This window comes from Pseudophryne corroboree, chromosome 1, assembly GCF_028390025.1.
Source record: "Pseudophryne corroboree isolate aPseCor3 chromosome 1, aPseCor3.hap2, whole genome shotgun sequence".
NCBI classification, from domain to species: domain Eukaryota; kingdom Metazoa; phylum Chordata; class Amphibia; order Anura; family Myobatrachidae; genus Pseudophryne; species Pseudophryne corroboree.
The window spans coordinates 627,646,577-627,671,150 of record NC_086444.1 but is presented as its reverse complement, the minus strand read 5'-3'; the positions used below and the strand labels follow the sequence as shown (position 1 = coordinate 627,671,150).

Genomic DNA, 24,574 nt, shown 5'->3' with positions numbered 1-24,574 from the left:
TATTTTATCTATACTTATGTGCGCCAACAAAGACATTATTTTTTTTCTTGAGATTCCAACAGATACAATTGTTCTACACAGAACACAAGTTACTCCTGACATGCTGCACAGGCTTGGGGGCTGCACCAATGCAGACTTTCCTAAATGCTTTGACCCTCATAGTACCTTCTGGTACCTTTTCTAAGAATACTGTGAGCTTTTACAGTTTTTGGAGGCAGGGCTCTTTCCTGCGCTGATATTCCCTTGTCTATCATTACTCCAAGGGTGTGACTGAAAGCGAATGTTCTTGATCGGTACAGTAGCCAATATCCGATAAATGTGTACCCATGCTAAGTTCTGCATATCACACTTTTTGTGTACTCTCCTTATGAAATAGACATTACCTCATGCGGTTTCTTTATGGCAGTTTAGATGCTGCTCTCCTGCTGTTCCTGTCCTCCTTCCCTCCCATCCCCCCTTTTTTTGGAATGGGATGATACAGTATACCGGCAGACGGGATGCCAGCTGTCAGTATACCGGCAGCGATTCCCCTCGCAGGCAGTGGTGTCAAGAGAGGGGGGGGAAGGGGGTACAGATTACCTGGACCAGAACACACCAGTAGTTATTTTTTTTGTGGGATTATTATTTTTTCTTTATTATAAATCAGTCGGTAGGCATACAAGCAAAGGGTCGGGCCATCGGGGAGGGGGAATGTATGTATGTATCACCAGGCTGTTTGTTTTTTCCTTGTCGTGGACGTCCCTCACAGCCACTTCCAGCTGCAGCACCGCTGCTAGGATCTCACAAGATGATATCATCATCTCCCACGTCAATCTCTGCCACCAGCTCTGGGTGGCCTCTTCAGAATCAGCACGCTCCTGGAGGTAGGAGGGGCAGGTATGCAGCTGGCTGGACGTGGCCCATGGGTTGGGCGCAGCTTAGCTGTAAGAATCAGCAGAAGGGCTGGTCACCTCATCGGGAGCCAGTCTGTTAGGCTACAACACTGTGAGCTGAGAACTGTGACTGAGTGACAGACACAGCACTGCCTTATAAATTCTATAATATTCTACAATACATGCAGCCATACATTACCATTTATGTTTTTATATATATATATATATATATATGTACACACACACACACACAATGTGGCCACAACCACTCTGGGGAGGGGGGGGAGCCTGGGAAGTTGTTGTTGTACCGGGCTCAGGATTTCTCTTGGCAGGCTTGCTGCGCTTGCCCCAGGTACTATTCCCACTTGGGTGGATGTCGGGATACCGAATGCCGGTAATGTCAGGTGTCTGGCAGCCGGCAAAGTAACTGCATCACCCCTTTTTTTTGCTCTCCATGTTTATATATTGATCCCTTCTTCGACGGTTTCTGTACAAAATTCCAGTGTGGTGCCTCCCACATGATATTATGCTTTGGCCTTATTATACAATATTTGTTAACATCTATGTCACCCTCTGTCATTTGTGGATAGTTTTTACCTTGAAATTGATATTATAGGCAGATCCGGTCATATATCTCGAACACCAATTTATACTACCTTATTGCTATGTTGTACTGGGATGTGGTTGGAATCCCTACGGTCAACATACCGACGCCGGAATCCCAACCGCCAGAATGCCAGCAGCGCCACCACAACTATTCCCACTCCTGGGTGTCCACAACACCCATGAAGTAGGAATAGAGCGTAGTGAACCCGCAAGGGGCTGGATGCCGCTTGCCAACCCAGGTGTATTTTGCCCGTCGGGATCCTGTACCCAACCCGTTGTACTTACTGTTCTGCTCTTTGTTTTCTGATATAAAATCAATTACGAAAATGTTGACATTAGGGTTAGGCTCCAGGTGGGAGAGTTAGGCACAAGAGAGAGGGGTAGGGATAACGTTCGTGATAGATGAAAAATGCTTACCAAAAAGGATGGTGGATTGGAGGTCTAACCTGGAAGTGATCACCACGTCCTGGAAAATGCAGCTGCTGCAAGCACGTGATTGCTGGTCCACCAGAGACGATATGTGGACATATTATACACAGCCTGTAGCAATAAAGGTTTTCCAGGATTACAAGATCCATAATTGTGATCTGATGTCTTAAGACAACAAGAGGGGGCCAGGGTTTTGGAGTATTCGAGTGGAGTGTGAACTCCTAGATGGGTGTACTAATATCAGATACACCATGATCATAAATAATAAAAGTGCAGAATACAGTTCAGATGATTTTATATTTAGGGGTCAATTCAACCAGGTGTGTTTGCAGAAGCAAATATACATCCCAAAACTTGCATACAGAGCAGCAATGAACATCAGCAAAATGCAAGATTCAATTAGAGATGCCAATTGTGGTAAGGTCACAGACTTATTTTCTCCATGAGAAGTCTTGCTAAACCCACCTTTGTTTATTCTACCAAACAGACCTTAATTAAATAATAATAAAAAAAACAACACCACAACACTGTCACAATCCTGACTAAAATCATATCATTTGGTGACTTACCTCTGCCATCTGTCCTGTAACCTGCATGTGTTCTGCTGGCTAGGATAAACAGCTCACCAGTATCATGAGTTCTCTGTGTGCTGAGCTCACGCTCTGCTAACTAGTGCATCTGTATTGATTAATCTTCTGTGTGACTTCAGAACTCAGTAATACCCCTTTCACACCAGAAATGCAGGGGCAAAACCCGGGAATACTGCCACAGGCTCATGCAGGGACATTCCCAGGTTGGCACCTTTCATACCAGCATTTGGAACCGAGTCATCCCAGGTCTGCACCTTTCATACTGAACCCGGGATGGCCCTGCATTTTCTGAAAATGGGCGTCTCAGAAAAAAACACAAGACCAGGAAGTGCCCTGAATAGCCAATCAGCAGAGGCAACCCGGGAAGGTGGGACATGTCCCTGCACCATTCACACTGTCCAGGTTCCAGGGAAGAACCTGGGACCAACCCTGGTCGACTGCAGGGTTGAAATGCAGGGATTTTGTCCCTGTACCCTTTGACACTGAGAAATTTCCCGAGTTGGTGCACGTTCATGTGTTTTAACCCAGGAAATTTTGGGCTGTGTGAAAGGGGTATAAGTCTCTGCATGGTGTGCCTGCGTAGCAATCATTGAGGATTCTCATGCAGTTCTATACTTCTGTGCCAGTATCCACAAGTCCAGTGGTTACCAGATATACCTTCTTGTGCTCTCGGGACCTGTGGCCATTATTACCTGTCTATGCACACACCACGCCGGAGTTTCCTCCAAAACCAGCTATAGACGTCACCATGAGAGTTCCTGACCTTCCAGGGTCCGATCCAGATTCACTTCTGCATCATGTGAGCCGCTGCGCAAGGTAGCGCTCCAGTTTCAAGAAAACCTGCCACTGCTGTCTACAACATTGCAGTATCCATTGTGCAGAACCTCCGCATCACAGCTACTGGGAAACCACCAGTGCAGACACTGCACACGTAATCCCCATTGCGCTACCTCAGCTGCCCAGCATCTGGAAACCTGTGTTGCTGACATCTTCAGCTTCTGCTACAAGCTTTGCCGACGTCCTCAGCTTCTGCTACAAGCTTTGCCGACGTCCTCAGCTTCGTGTTCAAGTATCACGGACATCCTCAGCTTCATCTTCAAGTACTGCTGTTGTCATCAGCCTCGTCGACAGCCATCACACTGGTTCCAGCCAGCGATCTGTGACTTTCCTGCATTGCTGATCCTCCTAGCATTCCGTCAACTCACCAGTTCTCATGTGACTCTCCATTAGGCGACAACCCAGCTACCCCATTGCACTGGTGGCATCCACCACCCATAGATGGTCATCTTCCCTCAGAGTACACTGCCTGACTGCCACGTCTGGACGAGCGGATCGTTCACTAAGCCAGCCCGATTCTGCTCACTGTGCTCAAGACCAAACCCAGTGTCCAGGTTCACAAATAACCTCAACCGTGACAAACACAAAACCATCCAGTTTCAATAGTAAATTCAAGAAAAACTATGGTTTGGGAGAAAGTATCCACTACTACTTTTAAATAATCTTGTTAAAATGTATTTTATTTAGGCAATTTTATTAGAAGCAAGTTCAAACCTCAGCACTGTTCCTGAACCCTATGGACTCTGCGAATAGATTACTGTCCTGCCAAGCAGCCATTGACTGTCATATTTAGACAAGTCCACACATGCACATCTTGCACATGCCCATTGCCCAGCTTAGGCTAAAAATCCCATTACAATGTACAAACAAACGCATAGGGATGTAAGGACTCTCAAAATGTGAATTGCATGGGTGCAGTCAAAGTATTTAAGTACAGGAACACACTCCAAAATGATTGGAAGAGACAATATATTAGTGCTATTATATTTACATACGTAATCCAAGCATCTGCATTGTAACATACATTAATACTACATAGAACTAACACAGGAATGTAAACATGCATACATCGCCTGTCCTAATCAGGGGGGCAATGCAAAAACAATGTACAAGGAAAGAAAAAGGTCTTTAAATCAGTAATAAATAAGCAATTTTTTTTTTATTCTGGTTTTCCTTTGTTAGGACACAAGCCATAAAACTCAGGCAAATAAAGACACAATTCACAGTACCAAACAAACAAAAAAAAAAAAAAAATATTCATTCAGTCCCATTTAACCCAAAATGAAATAAAAAAACAAAAACCTAACAAAATATTTATTTATACAGTTAGAGATTGAAAATATTGCAAACATCAAATGTTCACTAAAAAGCTCCATTTTTGTATAGGACACATTTAATGATCATATGTACATACACGGTAGCGCTTTTTTTTTCTTTTTAATATATACACAATCTGCCAATAAATAGCATCATTCTACATATAAAGCCAGTGTTTTACCTAGTCTGGGTAAGGCTTGGGGAAGCTTTAAGTATTGATGGGACCAAGTGCAGCATGCACACACAACCTTCAGTATATGTGATGAGAACCAGAATTTAGCAATTAATGGGCGAAGTAAATTAGAGGGAGAAAAAAAAATGCAATACAAGAAGTATTTTCTAATGCACTTAAATGTTCTATACAGGATGAAACGTTTTATTATCAGTTAATTTTTGAAGACATTCATATAATTAGAATTATCTTCCGATACTTGGGGTCACATAATTTATATAGCTGGAATTGTCTTCCAACACTAAGGGGCCCTACACACTCGGCGATGCGCCGCCGAGGTGCCCGACGGCCGATACGGCCGACGAGCAACCCGGCGGCGGGGGGGCAGTGACGGGGGGAGTGAAGTTTCTTCACTCCCCCCGTCACCCGGCTGCATTGAAGTGCAGGCAAATATGGACGAGATCGTCCATATTGGCCTGCATGCACAGCCGACGGGAGATCAGCGATGAACGAGCGCGGGGCCGCGCATTGTTCATCGCTGGAGTCTCCACACTGAAAGATATTAATTTATGAACGAGATCGTTCATATCTTTCAGAATATCGGCATGTGTGTAGGGCCTATAAGTTGAGAGCTATACTGAATTGATAACCAATATGTATAAACACTCCCTGATATATACCTTGAGTACAATATATTTACTGTCAGAACTAGCTGTCCCCTACAACCATACACCAGAAATAAAAAACTGCATAGGGCATTTGTTTCCTGTCCAACCAACCATTCACTTGGATTGAGTTGTATATGAAGTTAAAAGGGGCAAATATTATTTTTGAAGTAAAACTGAAAAACTGAATCCCATCTCTCTTAGGAGTGGTGTGGTGTGTATGACTGTATACTATATAGAACATCAGACACTATTGCTTTCGTAAAGAAAAAAAAAAAAAAAGCAGAATTACATTGAATCGTTTTCAGTTAGATAAGATTGTAACTATATACTGTTGCTGTAACATATTTGTAGCCACAAATGACGTGTAAAACTGCTTCCTTTGTGGTAAGCCACAATTATCTGCAAACAGCCAATCATTACTGTAGACCAAATAAAAATTCTAGTACTCTACACAGATTTCAATTCTCTCAGATGCAGACATTAGTACGGATTGCAGATTTCTCATAATTAGAAATCTGGGACAGTTAACCTTAAACTTGGGGTTATCTATTTCCTTATATAAAGTTGAAAATGTTAAGTCTTATCAATCGGATACACTTTAAATGCAATGAGAGAGAATTTTCACATGTTTTGTTTTGAGAAGATTGCAAATGTCAGTGTGTACATAACCTAAAACAGATTAGCAAAGGATTTCAAAAATAGTTTTCCTAACATTCATTTTCCATTCTCACAAACTACACTAGCTAATAATCCTAACTACTGCTTGTCAAAGTGTGATATGACCAAGACCCCTTTTCCACTGCCGCCTGGGTTATTGCAGGAACTATCAGGGTCATGGTTCGGTGGAAAAGGGACCTAGAAAAAGAACCTGGTCCATTTACCCGAGAATCAGACCTCTGTAACGGTGCAGTGTAAACCCGCGTCTGATCCAGGTCCTGTTACAAGCCTCTGGAGAGCTGGATCTCACGCACTTGGAGTTGATGTCATCTCCAAATGCCGGCAGAACAGAAAGACTTCACTGTAAACAGGACAGACTCTGGAATAACCTGGATTGAAGGTGCAGTGTGAACAAGGTCTGACCCAGGAACATTGGGGAGGGGAGAAAGAGAATCAGGAAGCATAATACACTTCTTAAAGAAGTGTATTATGAGATGGAAGGGGTACAGAAATTAATTATTCTTTCCCCCCCATACTGATAACATTAACAGTTTCAGTGGGAATTTATGCATCCTTGCATATAACTTTCTTCAATCTTAAATGTATTGAAAGGGGGCATTATTATGACCATTTTCATACCTTTGATTTTAAACCACCCAAAAATGTAACATTTTCAGAACCCCTAAAGTACTGTAAATTTATCCTCCAGATTAGACAATTAAAATTTAGCATCAAAGCACAATTTAGAATAGCTACACATCAATTTTTAGCAAATAGCTATTCCGTTGTTCTAAACCAGTACTAGCAATTACTTAACTAAAAGTTCTACTAGTTGGACAGCCCTGGGATTCTGTGCATCAATCATACAACATCCTACTTTCTGGTATTCGACTTGTTCAGAACTCTCGCACTATTACACACACAATTAGGCTATTGTTAAAATAAGAGGTTTCAGTTATAAAATCCCTTTCAAGTACACAAACCAATAGCTCTGTGCTTTAAAAAAGGGATAATACTTTGTTGTCAAAAATGGCAAACTTTCAGAGGAAGCACATATGTCCGCATGATGTTAGCACTTGAAAGGGCAGGTGTTTAGAGTACAGAATTTTCTCAATAGGATCTTACATTTGATTGGGGGTACAGCAGAGCCGGATTACAAGGGGGCAGTCACCTCGGGGTCCCCACCCTGCCTCACATATTTCCCCAACCTGGCCAGCTTTCAGCAGAAGAGCCGGTTCCACTTGCCGGCAAGCAGTACAGACATGATGTAATATGCTGCAGCTCTGCTGGTCAGTGACCACTGATGCACTCCCCAAAACTGCTGCAGAGAGACAGCCGGCCTAACAGGGTCTCTAGGACCAGCATACACAATGACACTAGAAGCCGGCCGGCACTAAGCCACACTTACAGTATCAGCCACTTGTGCTGCAAGTGGGTCTGTGTAATGGCGCAACTGGAAGTTAGCAGACACACACCACACTGCCAGATACATCAATGGCTTCACTACATTTTAGTGCTGCTGCTGTGCAGTGCCGAATCCTGGTCACAGAAGAACCCAGAAGCCAGCCGACACCAAGCTGCACTCTATTAACGTAAGAGCCCTGGGGCATACTAATAATGGCAGTGGGAGGCAGCAGGCATGTGTCAGTTTTTTTAGGTGGGGGCTGCCACATCTTAGTTTGCTACAGGGCTCCTATAAGCCTTAATCTAGCCCTGGGGTAGAGGGCAGGATACCAGTGATTCTGCAAGTATTGCCTCAACAACAGCACCTGTCAGGTTCACCCATTTCTGTCAGTTCTTAAAGAAAGCTAGTCCAATTTTGTGTTATGAGTCAGTGTGACAGTTTTCTGTGATATGCACAACTGTCACTGAAGGCAAAATATAGCAACATAGATCAATCATCTCATACAGGCATTGTTTATCTAGCAGCATGGTAAAGTAGCCATCCCTACTTTTTCCGATCTCTACTTACACTACACAAAATATGGACAAAAAAAAAAATTCTTTAAAAACGGGTGTTTAACGTTAGTCCTAAAGACTATCCAATAAGGCAGCTCCTAAATATAAGCTCACAGTTATTCTGGCTCTCCGTGCTCAAGCAAAGAGATATGGAAATGTTGGTTTGTTGCGCATACCATATCTGGTGATAACCCTTGCCTGTAACAGAAGCTGCATAGGAAAATCCAACATATTAATAGAAGGCCTTTACTTTTGGAGGTGTGTAAGCCAATAATACTTTAAAGCAAGGGAAAGGCAAGACATTTCAGTTTACACCCAAAGATGCCATTCTGTTTAAAGTGGACCAGTCATTAACAGTAATCCCTAAATATACCAAGATAAATAACTATTTATTCAGCATGAATTTATTCTGTCATTTTTTCAGGGCATTTTAGAGGATGAAAGCAAAGGTCTGATCGGTTGCTATGGTCAACATCAGATTTTCTTTAGATACATGTAACAGTTCCTACCCCACGTCTGTTAAACCATTTACATTCAGAACAGTCTGTAAACAAATGCTGCCTGAGCTTAGCTAAAGGCAGGTTTCTTCAGCTATGTGCACAAACATTACAGGTATATCCACTTCACCATTATGCAATGTCCATTTACCTCTGCATATATAAAAATCTTATCCAAGCCTCAAGCAAGACCATATATCAGCACCACGATTCCTCCATGCTGATCAAAGCTGCCGATCGGCGGCCATCGATGATTTCTCGGTCAGTATCAGGAAATCAAGGATTTCAAACATGTCGACAGAACGGGGAATTGCGAAATCCACCTCAGATATATGGACCCCCATTACATAATATTTGAAAAGATTCAGGGTGTTCAGTGTCTAAACACCTTATGTAATAATGTAATAATACACGAACAGCACACTTTTTTCTGTTATATACACACCAATCAGAAATTTGCTTTCATAGTTTATCTTGCCCTAGGACCAATCAAAGCCAATGCTTGATTAGTCACGATGGGGCACATCTCAGTTGTGCTATTTATATCACAATAGACCCTAGGGTCTTTTATTTCAAGGGACAATTGTGCTGGTTTCTATGTACAAAATAGTGAGGGTGTATATGTAACTGCAAAAAGTTGCTGTAATCCACACCAATCAGTTATCTTTTATTGTACAAAGTCTACTAAGATTATCGTACTTAGAATCCAATTGGTTGCTATGAGTTCTTTTCACAGTTACAAGTACATCAGTAGAGTAAACCTTCAACTCCACATCTGAACGCTAATTAAAATGCATTAATCTATCTAAACCCTAATTCAGACAGAACTATGGAAAGATAATCACAACCACTTTGTGTACATTTTTAAAATACAAAAATTAGCCACTATTTGGCTTTTAGTCTGTTTATACATTTGATGTGCAAAAAAAAAATAATAATAATAATATACAAAAAAAAAATAAAAAAATGGCTGCCTCAAGATGATCCTCAGAAAGTCCGGACATAGATTAGAATTTGCAATCCAACATTAATGTTTACAGAAACATATGTGACCCACTGCAAAAACAAAGACTTGACCATGCCTTATAGAATACTTCCTTCCTGTAGCTCCTCCACTTCTCATGAACAAGCAGCCCCGCTACTTCACTTCAATAAGAGGAGAGGCAAACTGGATGGAGTGTAGGAGAGATCTTGCCTCTTTTTTTGGATGTAGTGATGCCACGCAGGAAGGGGATTTGGGAATGCTCAATAGATATAAATAGATGGATATGGATGTTTCAGACATCATATCTGTTGTGTGTATTGGGGTGACTCTGCCGACTATACTGAAAGTGATCAGTCAGTACGTTGGTCCGACCATACTGGTAGTCCCTTCCAGGAGTAAAGGAAGTAATGCCATTCTGTAGCTTTTCAGGAAGTTCACGATGGTGGTCCAAACCCTGGATTTCTCCGGACACAAGAGGAAGTAACTGCTTCTTTGCTTCTTGGTTCGCATCATACTTGGCCTGCAAATATATACAATGACCATGTACTAAGGAATAAAGGAGTCTGCTACATCACTACTGTGGTGAGAAGAATACATTTGGGAAAAAAAATGCAATTTTCTGCCAGTGGCATATTACAAAAAAAATGAAATAGAAATAATACCTCCTACCAAAATAACTGGAAACTTTATGACCTCCCTATTTATCTTACTTCAACAATTATCGTGTGGTGTGGTCCTCTAACCCAGTTAAGTTGTGCATGAATGATTTTTGGGAAATTTGGTGTGATGTGTTTTATAATGCAGGCTATGTTAACATATAGGGGTATATGCAATTGCGGTCGAATTCCCGAAATTGTCGAATTTCGGGAATTTTTCGCCAAAAAAAAAAAAAAATAGTCAATGCAATTCAGTGCTTTCCGTCAAAAAAACGGACTTTCAAAATTCGACTTTTTGAATTTCGACTTTTGTCAAATTCGACTTTTCTGCAATGATACAAGTGCTGCAATTCGACCAAAGTGTATTCAATTCAAGTTTGGAAATTCGACAACAGTGCTTTTAGACAGTAAATTCGTCATTTTCAATCCGCCACACTTTGGAGGGTGAAACCAATAAAAAAAAAAATGTAAAACATGTTTTTTTTGGTGTTTTTTTTTTTGGTAATAGCATATCTATTTATATTAGAAGGGATTAGGTACTTGGTTTGTCTTTTTTGGAGGCACAAGTATTATTTATATATTTAAAAAATAAAAAAAAATAAAAAAAAATAAAAAAAAAATATATATATATATATTTTTTTTTTATTATTTTTTTATAGCTGGAACGGTAAAATCAAGGAAAAAAAATGGCGTGGGGTCCCCCCTCCAAAGCATAACCAGCCTCGGGCTCTTCGAGCTGGTCCTGGTTCTAAAAAGGCGGGGAAAAATTTGACAGGGGATCCCCCGTATTTTTAAAACCAGCACCGGGCTCTGCGCCTGGTGCTGGTGCAAAAAATACGGGGGACAAAGAGTAGGGGTCCCCCGTATTTTTTACACCAGCATCGGGCTCCACTAGCTGGACAGATAATGCCACAGCCGGGGGTCACTTTTATACAGTGCCCTGCGGCCGTGGCATTAAATATCCAACTAGTCACCCCTGGCCGGGGTACCCTGGGGGAGTGGGGACCCCTTCAATCAAGGGGTGTCCCCCCCCAGCCACCCAAGGGCCAGGGGTGAAGCCCGAGGCTGTCCCCCCCATCCAAGGGCTGCGGATGGGAGGCTGATAGCCTTGAGAAAAATGTCAGAATATTGTTTTTTCCAGTATTACTACAAGTCCCAGCAAGCCTCCCCCGCAAGCTGGTACTTGGAGAACCACAAGTACCAGCATGCGGGAGAAAAACGGGCCCGCTGGTACCTGTAGTACTACTGGGAAAAAAATACCCAAATAAAAACAGGACACACACACACCGTGACAAGTACAACTTTATTACATACTGCCGACACACACATACTTACCTATGTTGACACGCCGACTGCCACAGTCTCCGACGATCCGAGGGTACCTGTGAAAAAATTATACTCACCTTCCAGCGTCCAGAGATAAATCCACGTCCAGAGTATAATCCAGGTACTTGGCAAAATAACAAAACGCAAAAACCCGTGCCAGCGGACTGAAAGGGGTCCCATATTGACACATGAGACCCCTTTCCCCGAATGTGCCGGGACCCCACGTGACTCCTGTCACTGAGGTCCCTTCAGCCAATCAGGAAGCGCTACTACGTGGCGCTCACCTGATTGGCTGTGCGCTATCTGTGCTGTGACAGCGCATCGCACAGCTTTTATCCTAAACATGTTAGGAATGGAAACATTGATTGTTTTAATTCCATTGTTACTAAAGAGTTAAAAAAGCTCACGAATGTTAAGAAGAAGAATCTCTCTAAAAAAGAATTTGCCGCAATAGAGTCATTGAGAAAGAATGACGATGTAATAATCAAACCGGCAGATAAGGGGGGAGGGGTTGTAATTATGAATAAACCAGATTATCTAGAGGAAATAAATAGACAGTTGGGAGACCAACACACATACAAAAAACTCCGAAGCGACCCCACCCCCAATATTACAAAACAACTGAATGAGCTCACCAACAAGGCTCTAAGTAAAGGTTTATTATCTAAAAATGAAGTAGATTTTATATGTATCCAGGATCCAACAATCCCTACCATTTACGTACTCCCAAAGGTGCACAAGCACCCTACAAAGCCACCGGGGAGACCGATCATAGCCGGGGTAAACAGTATTACCTCTAATCTCTCGGCTATGATCGATTTCTTTTTACAGCCCCTGGTTTCTAAAACGACCTCTTTTTTAAAAGACACGGGGGATGTTCTGAGAAAGTTGGAAGATATAAAATGGAATGAAAACTGCACTTTAGCTAGTGCAGATGTCACTAGTTTATATACGATCATTGAATGGGAGAAAGGAAAAGAAGCAGTCTCCCATTTTCTAAATTCTAGTGACTATTCAGAAGATTTAAAAGATTATTTTAGAATCGATAGACTTCATTCTTAAAAATAATTATTTTTATTTTAATGGATCTTACTACCTTCAAATAAGGGGAACCGCCATGGGCACCAGGTTCGCCCCCAGTTATGCGAATTTATTTATGGCCTTTTGGGAGTTAAGTACCATCAGCAAAATGGGGGCGGACCTGGTTTGCTGGTGGCGGTTCATTGATGATGTCTTTTTTATTTGGCAGGGGGGTGAAGTGTCTTTAAACAATTTCTGTGAGGATCTTAATCGAAACTCTTTTAACATTACACTTACTTTTAATATAAGCAAAGAATTTTTATCTTTTTTAGATTTAGTTGTTTACATAGAAAATAATGAAATTTGCACAAAAACACATAGAAAACCCACGGACTCCAACTCTTATATTGAAATATCTAGCGAACACCATAAGAGATGGTTGGAAAATATTCCTTTGGGTCAGTTTATGAGGTTAAAACGAAATTGCACTAATGAGAGCACTTTAGAAGAGCAAACAGAAGAAATGAGTATACGCTTCAAACAGAAGGGTTACTCGAAACATCTTCTAGAAACGGCTAAACAAAAAGTACACACTATAGATAGAACAAAACTTCTAAAAGAGAAATCCAAGTCCATCGAAAAAGATAACCGTTATGAATGGGCCTATATTACCAAATATGGAGCACATCATAAGAAGGTTGAGGGTATCATAAAAAAGAATTGGAGAATCTTAAAAGATGATCCCATCTTGTGTGACATCATACCCGATCAACCGAGGTTTATATACAAGAAAGCTCCCTCTCTAAAAAATATTTTGGTAAAAAGTAGCCTGCAGGAAAAAGGAGCCAGTGAACGGAGTATTGGGTTCCATCGGTGCGGAATGTGCCTCATGTGTAGATCTACCACAAGAAATGGCATAGAAAGGAAAACTTCTGAGTTTGAAGTACATGGAAAGAAATATAAAATAAAAGAATTTATTACCTGCCATTCACGTAACATAATTTACCTTATAGAGTGTCACTGTGGAAAAATCTACATAGGTAAAACCTCAAGATGTCTCAAAACGAGAATGGCAGAACACATTTATAACATTAAAAAGTGCCTCAACACCCACCCTCTGTCTGAACATTTTTCCTCGGTCCATGACAGATGTGAAAAAGGAATTAAAAGATTTTTAGGGATTCAACAAATTAGAGGTAATTGGAAGTGCAAAAATACAGAAACTAAATTAGCACAAAGCGAAATGCGGTGGATTTTTAATTTAAATACTCTCATACCAGAGGGGCATAATTCAGACTTTGAACTGAAATGGTTTTTAGAATAATTTAAATTGGATTGTATCTGTAATTTATCATTTGTTGTCATTTTGGGGTCTCAAATTTTATCTTTCTAATGATTCTCTTAATTTTCTTTTTTCCTCCCTCTCTTTTTGAGGTATAAATTTGGAATAAGAACACCCACTGCTAATTAAGTGCCTATCTCCCGGTATTTAGGGATGGACTGGCCTGGAATACTAAGTACAGCTAAGATGGGTAGAGGAGATATGGCACCATGTGTATTTATTGAAATTTCAAGTTATGTCATCTCCATGCAAAAATGAAAAGCTAAAACGATTCTTCAAAAAGGCTTTCTAAAGGAAGACTACTATTGTTTATTGTTATTTTGCCAAGTACCTGGATTATACTCTGGACGTGGATTTATCTCTGGACGCTGGAAGGTGAGTATAATTTTTTCACAGGTACCCTCGGATCATCGGAGACTGTGGCAGTCGGCGTGTCAACATAGGTAAGTATGTGTGTGTCGGCAGTGTGTAATAAAGTTGTACTTGTCACGGTGTGTGTCTCCTGATTTTATTTGGGTATTTTTTTCCCAGTAGTACTACTACAGGTACCAGCGGGCCCGTTTTTCTCCCGCATGCTGGTACTTGTGGTTCTCCAAGTACCAGCTTGCGGGGGAGGCTTGCTGGGACTTGTAGTAATACTGGAAAAAACAATATTCTGACATTTTTCTCAAGGCTATCAGCCTCCCATCCGCAGCCCTTGGATGGGGGGGGGACAGCCTCGGGCTTCACCCCTGGCCCTTGGGTGGCTGGGGGGGGGGGGGGACCCCTTGATTGAAGGGGTCCCCACTCCCCCAGGGTACCCCGGCCAGGGGTGACTAGTTGGATATTTAATGCCACGGCCGCAGGGCACTGTATAAAAGTGACCCCCGGCTGTGGCATTATCTGTCCAGCTAGTGGAGCCCGATGCTGGTGTAAAAAATACGGGGGACCCCTACTCTTTTTGTCCCCCGTATTTTTTGCACCAGCAGCAGGCGCAGAGCCCGGTGCTGGTTTTAAAAATACGGGGGATCCCATGTCAATTTCCCCCCCGCATTTTTAGAACCAGGACCAGCTCGATGAGCCCGAGGCTGGTTATGCTTTGGAGGGGGGACCCCACGCCATTTTTTTCCCGGTTTTTCCCGGTTTTTTAAATCGCGGCAAAATCCGGCAAATCTGCCGTTTTTCGCCCGCGGCACTGTCGAATCCGTTTTTCATTGAATATGGTGAATTCCGGAAGCCACCTGCCGGAATTCACCTGTCGAATTGTGTAGAATTAAAAAACGGCGATAATTTGCCGCGATTCGCCGCTAATTGCATATACCCCATAGAGGTATATTCAACTGAAGTCGAAAACTGCCGTCTGTCGAAAAGACGTCAGTTTTCGACTTTTTAAGGTCGAATCCTGATTCGACCTATTCAATATTTCCCAAAAATTTTCGACAAGTCGATGAATTAGACTTGTCGAAAAAGCACGTGGATCGGCAGAATAGCTGCCGATCCACGTTTGGACCCCTTTTCGACCATCTCAGTCCGACATAAAAAAATGTCGGACGGAGATGAGGGGTTAGAGCAGGAGAGGGGGGAGAGCCGCGGGCAACCAGGGGAGATCAGTGCTACAGCACAGCAGCAGGATGTCACACAGCCGCGCCGCTAACGGCAGCTTCCACCCGGCTCCAGCAAGTGAGATCACGCTTGCTGGAGCCGGGTGGACACTGCCGGGCGGCTGTGTGACATCCTCCTGCAGCGCTACTGTAGCGCTGACCTCCTGCGTCTGCCAGCGGCTGTCCCCGCTGGTCTCCAAGACTCACCATTAAGGAAAAACGGTGAGTCTTGGTTTCGCTTATAGTGTCCTAGCTATTTAGGATTAGTGTTATGGCACGGCTAAGTTGCAAATTCCACGTCGCTCTAAGCAGGGCTATTTGGCCCAGTTTGAGGAAAAGGTCTATCTTGCCACATCTGTAGGTGACAGCTGCACTCACCTTGTTATAAAGAAAGACCCCAAGAATTGCAGTCATCATTCCAAGAACATTGGTGCCGGTCACAGGATTACGAAGCATAATGAGAGAAACTGTAATGACCATGATCCTTTTGGTGGCATTTGCTACAGAATAGCTGAGAGGGCTTATAAGATTCAAGATGCTGAAAGCAATGAGGTTCTGAGCAAAGTTACAGGTTCCGCTTATGACTAGGAGAAGAAGTGTCCATGACCACTGGGATACGGAAGCCTAGGCAGGATGACAAGTAGAGGAAATAATGCATAAAATTAAATATATGATGAAAATTGAAACAAGATATGTACGTAGAAAACAAGAAATCTTGTTGGACACAATAATACATATATACTGTATTTTTATAAATACACAAACATTAAATATAGTGCATTTGGTCTAAATATCTGGGTCTTCTCGGACTCCACACCTATTGATCGCTGTACATTTTTATTTCTAGGGCCAATGACAGATTCACAGCTGCTCCAAACAAGTTCCGGTCCAGCCAGAAATATATAAGTAGCAAGTATGAACTACCTTCCTAGCTCCTAGATTTTACCTACAGTACCTGAGTACTTCACTTTTTTTGTTCACTTGTACTTTAAAACTAAAACAGGTGATCTGCACATACGTTTCCCTCAGAGATAAAGCGAACACTTTTAATAAAGTGTCAAATGTGTCTGTCTAGATACCTCACCGAAGGGGTTGACACAGATTCTGATAGTCACTAATATTAGACACCTTCATTTGTACTGATCAATTTTGTATTTAAAAAGATACTTCCCATTTGCCAATGTTTTAAAACAAAAATAAGAAGTAATCCACATGAATTTTCTATCAATGCCTACAATACCGAAAAGGACAACTCACCAGGTCGCTCTCCACTAAAAATGATGAAAGGTCTAGTAGCACCCATGTGGGGATCATGAAAAAGACAGCGTGACAGCCTAGGAGGTTTAGTAACCGCAAATGATGTATCCGGGAATCCTTTAGAACCTGCAGATTGTGAGACCAAGTGTTATATGAAGATAACGCTTGCATGTAAGAAATATGTTTAGCAGATTGTGATTGAAGCAACAAATGTGAATAGGGAAGAAAAAAAAAAGGGTACTATAGATGTCACATATATTCAGTACAAAATGGTGAGAATTGCACACCTATGATTACTTGGGTGTGGTTCTTAGGGTCGACCACTACTGGTCAACAGTAACTAAGTCGACACCCAAAATAGGTCGACACAAGCATTAGGTCGACATGCGCAAGGTCAACATGACAAAAGGTCGACATGAGGTTTCTTCATTTCTTTAGTGTTGTTTTCTTCGTAGAGTGACCGGGAACCTCAATTAGTGCATCAGGTCCCCTCGCATGGCTCGCTTCGCTCACCATGTTTCGGGCAAGGTTACCGTTCCCAATTGTAGTCCACATGGATCATAAAGTATGGAAAAGTTCAACAACAAAAAAAGAAAGAAAAAAAATTTGTGAAAAACTTATGTCGACCTTTTGTCATGTCAGCCTTGAACATGTCAACGTAGTGACCATGTCGATCTAGAAACCCTGTCGACCTAATGCATGTCAACCAATAGTGGTCAACCTAGAGACCAGATACCGATTACTTACAGCAATATAATTGAGAACCACCAAAGTAAAATAAAATGTCACTATAGACAACACAATCATGTGCACATTTTTATAAAACCAATTATTCTGCAGGTGCTTAGTATTGCCCAATTTCTATGTAGTCCCTTATAATGGAGCAGAGGAGATCCCTTGCATTTCAGCAAAGCAAAGATGCTACATTTTATCATTCTTTATAAAGAAAAGGACAATGGTTACGTTAACAGGATACGGACCTTCTTGGAGAAGATGTTTTGCAGAGAAAAGCAGAGTGTGGCGGCCAAAGCACTGATCAGACCCCACATGTCAAAGGAGATCTCGGTGGCTGTGGCCAGCAGGACCCCTCCTATTATTGGAATCAGGGATACGTACACCTGTGTTAAGAAGGAAAGCAGTTTAGACCGATACATCAGATCATGGCCAGGATACTGATTAATGTGCTGTGGTCTACACTCACCTTGGTAGTCTGTTTCTCCTTCATTATTATTCTTGACAATAGCACAACCCATATTGGCATTGTGGCCTTTACTGTAACATAAAAGCAGGCGGAATAAAGTTATGATTGGGCCACAATGAATACGCCCAGTATCTTCTATGTATGTGGATACTTTTAGTAAGTCCTGTATGTTAGGTTTTATTAGATTTTCAAGAATTGTTTTACTGTATCAAGCCATGTGCCTATGTACCAACAACATGCTCTACTTTAACATCCGTGTGTTAGCTGCATGGTCAGGCCTGGGGGAAGGTGTGTGGAGTGCTTGGCACACTAGATGTTCTTCATAAGCTCACCAAGTATTATGATGATTAATATCAGCATTAAATTAGAAAATAAAATAAAGGATGGTTACACAACGTAAAGGACAAAAATGAAAGCATTTATACATGTTCTGCAAACAATAATGCTTAAACGTCCGAATTGCATTGAGACATATATTCCAAAACACTATTAGGCACAGCACTAGACAAACTGCACATATGTTCTGCGTACGAGCCATAATTCATAGTTTATACCAGGAACTAAGGACCGCTCTATAGACCAATAGTTGCAAATGTGTGTTTCAAGCACCATTTTGGAAGAGTAATGCCATCAGATTGAGCAGAACAGACGTAGGTAATGGGGTATGGCAATGGTTCCCAAACATTGTACCAAGGGTTGATGGTCCAGTACCAAATAAAATGATTTTTGGGCAACGTGATTGGCAGCCACCAGCACTGGTTTTGGCAATTATAAAATATATGGACAAGGCAGGGCCTTCCTGCCTCTATGTCTGTCTGTTATTACCCAGTTTTGTATTATCACTGTTGTTCCAATTGTAAAGCGCAATGGAATATGCTGTGCTATATAACAAACTGTTAATAAATAAAATAAGAACCCCCTCCACCACCATATAACTGAACCCAAGGATAACAGGTAAACACAATAAAAGGTGAAAGAATTGGTTGCCAATAACCAGTTTCAAACACAGAATGGAGAAGTCTGGTTTTCATACAACTATATTCCCTGCCTGCTGTCAAAGCAATCTTGGGCTACATAAAAAAACATTGCAGCATCTAGAAGTAGTCATTCATGAATATCTGGCACTAAAAATAAACTATACATGCCAGGAGAACAAAAATAACCTTCCACACACACAGCAAGTTCAGGTTTCCCAACTGTTCCATTTTCCAGATGAATTCCTCCATTCTACCCTAATCTCCCTGACATTCTCATGTCCCTCTTAGATGACTGTATCCAAATCTTTTGTGCCACTCATTCAGTTACTGTATATAAACATTTCCCATAACAAAGTAAGCTATTAAGACAGTGGTCTTCGAAAATACTATTACACAAGAATGACTTTTCCTTTACTATTGGTACCATGCCACATCATTACTTGTAGTTTGTGAGTGTGCAATGTACACCATATGGGTAGGGGGAAGCCCAAAGCCTCCTGACATGCAACTCCTCAGCCCCATCACGCATTCCTTACATTGCTGATGCACCGACACGCAGTCACACCTCCTTATCACAGGCACCTGCGTGCATCCACCCCACTACAGCATGTAGCGCCTCAATCACAGCCCCCCAATCACATCAGCCAACACCCCGGTCACAGCCCGGCCTGCAGGGCACTCACCTGTGTGTGCATAAGACACGGGCACCTTCCAGATGCTGAAATGCGCGGACACGGAGGCGAAATACTTTCCGAAGGCCAGCGGGATAATGTACCAGCGGTAATACCGGGAGGGTAGCTGGGTGTGGGGGACCCCCCAGGCCCGGAGCATTGGGGGCAGGAAGCAGCAGATGGCCAGGATGTGGAAGAGGGACACAGTCACTGGGTAAGGGAAGCCGTTCAAGATGATCTTATTCACAACGTTGCCGCCGGAGCTTACCGAGTACCAGAGAACGCACAGCATCGCCACCCGGGCGCCCTCCCGCACACCGGCTACCGGCACCGGCGCTCCACCACCTGCACCGGACACCGCCGCCATGACTCCGGCCCTCCTCCTCCTTCCCCTCGGGGAAGCCGCACACCGGCCCGGGACACACACACACAAGAAGACGTGGAACTGGAGACGTCAAGAGAATGGGTGGAGATAGAGCATTTTCACAATGACGCCACTTCCACTGGGATGAACCATTTAATGAAGATCGTCATTTCCGGAAATACACATCCATGATCCATAGAGTAACATGAGAAGGATGCTGCTGTTCTTGATGATTCAGTCTGGAGGCTATTATAATACAAATAAATAAATAAATAAATAATAATAAGACCTGGGTTATTAAATCTGGGCCATTTGTTTACCGGCTTCTATTGTGTGGGAACAATATCAATTGCATTGTGTATAGGTAATGCTCCTTTGTACTATAACAACAGCTCAACACAGTGAATATGCGATTAATTGGTGTTAACAATAATTTTTAGTACAACCTATGGAACATCTGTGAAGTAATCGCTGACAATGCACCTGACATGAAAGATGCTCAATGCGGAATGAATGGCTCGTTGAAAGTTCGTTCTATGGGGGTCATTCCAAGTTGTTCGCTCGTTATTTTTATCTCGCAACGGAGCGATTAGTCGCTAATGCGCATGCGCAATGTCCGCAGTGCGACTGCGCCAAGTAAATTTGCTATGCAGTTAGGTTTTTTACTCATGGCATTACGAGGTTTTTTCTTCGTTCTGGTGATCATAGTGTGATTGACAGGAAGTGGGTGTTTCTGGGCGGAAACTGGCCGTTTTATGGGTGTGTGCGAAAAAACGCTACCGTTTCTGGGAAAAACGCGGGAGTGGCTGGAGAAATGGAGGAGTGTCTGGGCGAACGCTGGGTGTGTTTGTGACGTCAAACCAGGAACGAAACTGACTGAACTGATCGCAGATGCCGAGTAAGTGTGGAGCTACTCAGAAACTGCTAAGAAGTGTCTATTCGCAATTCTGCTAATCTTTCGTTCGCAATTTTGATAAGCTAAGATTCACTCCCAGTAGGCGGCGGCTTAGCGTGTGCAAAGCTGCTAAAAGCAGCTTGCGAGCGAACAACTCGGAATGAGGGCCCATGTGCATAGGGCAATTTCATGTTACATCACTTCCTGGAAAGATTAGGAATCAGACTCCGCAATCAGCACGGCTACTCTCTGTTACTGCAGGACGAGGTTGGTTCCGTTTACAGAGCGGAAAACCAAAATAAAATCTCTGCTGGATACTTCTCATTTATAAATTGAGTAGCAATTCTTGTAGCTTCAGGTACGGTAACCATGACATAAGATAATCAACGTCAAATTAATATAAAGCTCGATTAAGGCACAGATATCAATTTGGTAAAGAATGTCCACTGTCAATTTCATTTCAGATTTTATAAGAGCAGTTGGCAAAACTAGAGGACCGAGAGCTGAGCTAATTAACTCCTCTTTCTCTAACGTCCTAGTGGATGCTGGGGACTCCGAAAGGACCATGGGGAATAGCAGCTCCGCAGGAGACTGGGCACAAAAGTAAAAAGCTTTAGGACTACCTGGTGTGCACTGGCTCCTCCCCCTATGACCCTCCTCCAAGCCTCAGTTAGATTTTTGTGCCCGAACGAGACGGGTGCAGGCTAAGGGGCTCTCCTGAGCTGCTTAGTGTAAAAGTTTAAAGTAGGTTTTTTATTTTCAGTGAGACCTGCTGGCAACAGGCTCACTGCACCGAGGGACTAAGGGGAGAAGAAGCGAACTCACCTGCGTGCAGAGTGGATTGGGCTTCTTAGGCTACTGGACATTAGCTCCAGAGGGACGATCACAGGCCCAGCCATGGATGGGTCCCGGAGCCGTGCCGCCGGCCCCCTTACAGAGCCAGAAGAGTGAAGAGGTCCGGAAAATCGGCGGCAGAAGACGACCTGTCTTCAATAAGGTAGCGCACAGCACCGCAGCTGTGCGCCATTGCTCTCAGCACACTTCACACTCCGGTCACTGAGGGTGCAGGGCGCTGGGGGGGGCGCCCTGAGACGCAATAAAACACCTTTTTTTGGGCAAAAAATACATCACATATAGCTCCTGGGCTATATGGATGCATTTAACCCCTGCCAATTTTTCCATAAAAAAGCGGGAGAAAGGCCGCCGAGAAGGGGGCGGAGCCTATCTCCTCAGCACACTGGCGCCATTTTTTTCCTCACAGCTCCGTTGGAGGAAGGCTCCTTGACTCTCCCCTGCAGTCCTGCACTACAGAAACAGGGTAAAACAAGAGAGGGGGGGCACTAAATTGGCATATTAATATATACAGCAGCTATATTAGGGAAAAACACTTATATAAGGTTATCCCTGTATATATATAGCGCTCTGGTGTGTGCTGGCAAACTCTCCCTCTGTCTCCCCAAAGGGCTAGTGGGGTCCTGTCCTCTATCAGAGCATTCCCTGTGTGTGTGCTGTGTGTCGGTACGCTGTGTCGACATGTATGAGGAGGAAAATGGTGTGGAGGCGGAGCAATTGCCTGTGTTAGTGATGTCACCCCCTAGGGAGTCGACACCTGACTGGATGGTCTTATGGAAAGAATTACGTGATAGTGTCGGCACTTTACAAAAGTCTGTTGACGACATGAGACAGCCGGCAAATCAGTTAATACCTGTACAGGCGTCTCAAACACCGTCAGGGGCTATAAAACGCCCGTTACCTCAGGTCGATACAGACACTGACACGGACACTGACTCCAGTGTCGACGGTGAGGAAACAAACGTATTTTCCAGTAGGGCCACACGTTACATGATCACGGCAATGAAGGAGGTTTTGAACATTTCTGATACTACAAGTACCACAAAAAAGGGTATTATGTGGGGTGTGAAAAAACTACCCGTAGTTTTTCCTGAATCAGATGAATTAAATGAGGTGTGTGATGAAGCGTGGGTTTCCCCCGATAAAAAACTGCTAATTTCTAAAAAATTATTGGCATTATACCCTTTCCCGCCAGAAGTTAGGGCGCGTTGGGAAACACCCCCTAGAGTGGATAAGGCGCTCACACGCTTATCAAAACAAGTGGCGTTACCGTCTCCTGATACGGCCGCCCTCAAGGAACCAGCTGATAGGAAGCTGGAAAATATCCTAAAAAGTATATACAGACATACTGGTATTATACTGCGACCAGCAATCGCCTCAGCCTGGATGTGCAGTGCTGGGGTGGCTTGGTCGGATTCCCTGACTGAAAATATTGATACCCTGGACAGGGACAATATATTATTGACTATAGAGCATTTAAAGGATGCATTTCTATATATGCGTGATGCACAGAGGGATATTTGCACTCTGGCATCAAGAGTAAGTGCGATGTCCATTTCTGCCAGAAGAGGGTTATGGACGCGACAGTGGTCAGGTGATGCGGATTCCAAACGGCATATGGAAGTATTGCCGTGTAAAGGGGAGGAGTTATTTGGGGTCGGTCTATCGGACCTGGTGGCCACGGCAACGGCTGGGAAATCCACCTTTTTACCCCAAGTCACCTCACAGCAGAAAAAGATACCGTCTTTTCAGGCTCAGTCCTTTCGTCCCCATAAGGGCAAGCGGGCAAAAGGCCACTCATATCTGCCCCGGGGCAGAGGAAGGGGAAAAAGACTGCAGCAGACAGCCTCTTCCCACGAACAGAAGCCCTCCCCCGCTTCTGCCAAGTCCTCAGCATGACGCTGGGGCCTTACAAGCGGACTCAGGCACGGTGGGGGCCCGTCTCAAGAATTTCAGCGCGCAGTGGGCTCACTCGCAAGTGGACCCCTGGATCCTGCAGGTAGTATCTCAGGGGTACAAATTGGAATTCGAGACGTCTCCCCCTCGCCGGTTCCTGAAGTCTGCTTTACCAACGTCTCCCCCCGACAGGGAGGCGGTATTGGAAGCCATTCACAAGCTGTATTCCCAGCAAGTGATAATCAAGGTACCCCTCCTACAACAGGGAAAGGGGTATTATTCCACGCTGTTTGTGGTACCGAAGCCGGACGGCTCGGTGAGACCCATTTTAAATCTGAAATCCTTGAACACTTACATAAAAAGGTTCAAGTTCAAGATGGAGTCACTCAGAGCAGTGATAGCGAACCTGGAAGAAGGGGACTATATGGTGTCTCTGGACATCAAGGATGCTTACCTCCATGTCCCAATTTGCCCTTCTCACCAAGGGTACCTCAGGTTTGTGGTACAGAACTGTCACTATCAGTTTCAGACGCTGCCGTTTGGATTGTCCACGGCACCCCGGGTCTTTACCAAGGTAATGGCCGAAATGATGATTCTTCTTCGAAGAAAAGGCGTCTTAATTATCCCTTACTTGGACGATCTCCTGATAAGGGCAAGGTCCAGAGAACAGTTAGAGGTCGGAGTAGCACTATCTCAAGTAGTACTACGACAGCACGGATGGATTCTAAATATTCCAAAATCGCAGCTGATTCCGACGACACGTCTGCTGTTCCTAGGAATGATTCTGGACACAGTACAGAAAAAGGTGTTTCTCCCGGAAGAGAAAGCCAGGGAGTTATCCGACCTAGTCAGGAACCTCCTAAGACCAGGCCAAGTGTCAGTACATCAATGCACAAGGGTCCTGGGAAAGATGGTGGCTTCTTACGAAGCGATTCCATTCGGCAGATT

The 24,574-nt window shown here is 43.4% G+C and overlaps 1 protein-coding gene across 1 annotated transcript; it reads right to left on the bottom strand.

The window, feature by feature from the left end:
• Window positions 1–4,286: 4,286 nt before the first annotated feature.
• On the bottom strand, window positions 4,287–20,185 carry SLC35E1 (solute carrier family 35 member E1). The gene is made up of 6 exons (XM_063914507.1): window positions 19,632–20,185; window positions 17,972–18,042; window positions 17,751–17,888; window positions 16,771–16,896; window positions 15,892–16,137; window positions 4,287–10,109 (listed from the first exon to the last, which is right to left on the bottom strand). Exons 1-6 carry the CDS (start codon window positions 19,984–19,986, stop codon window positions 9,882–9,884), a joined length of 1,164 nt encoding a protein of 387 aa, XP_063770577.1. The 5' UTR covers window positions 19,987–20,185; the 3' UTR covers window positions 4,287–9,881.
• Between the last annotated feature and the right edge of the window lie 4,389 nt (window positions 20,186–24,574).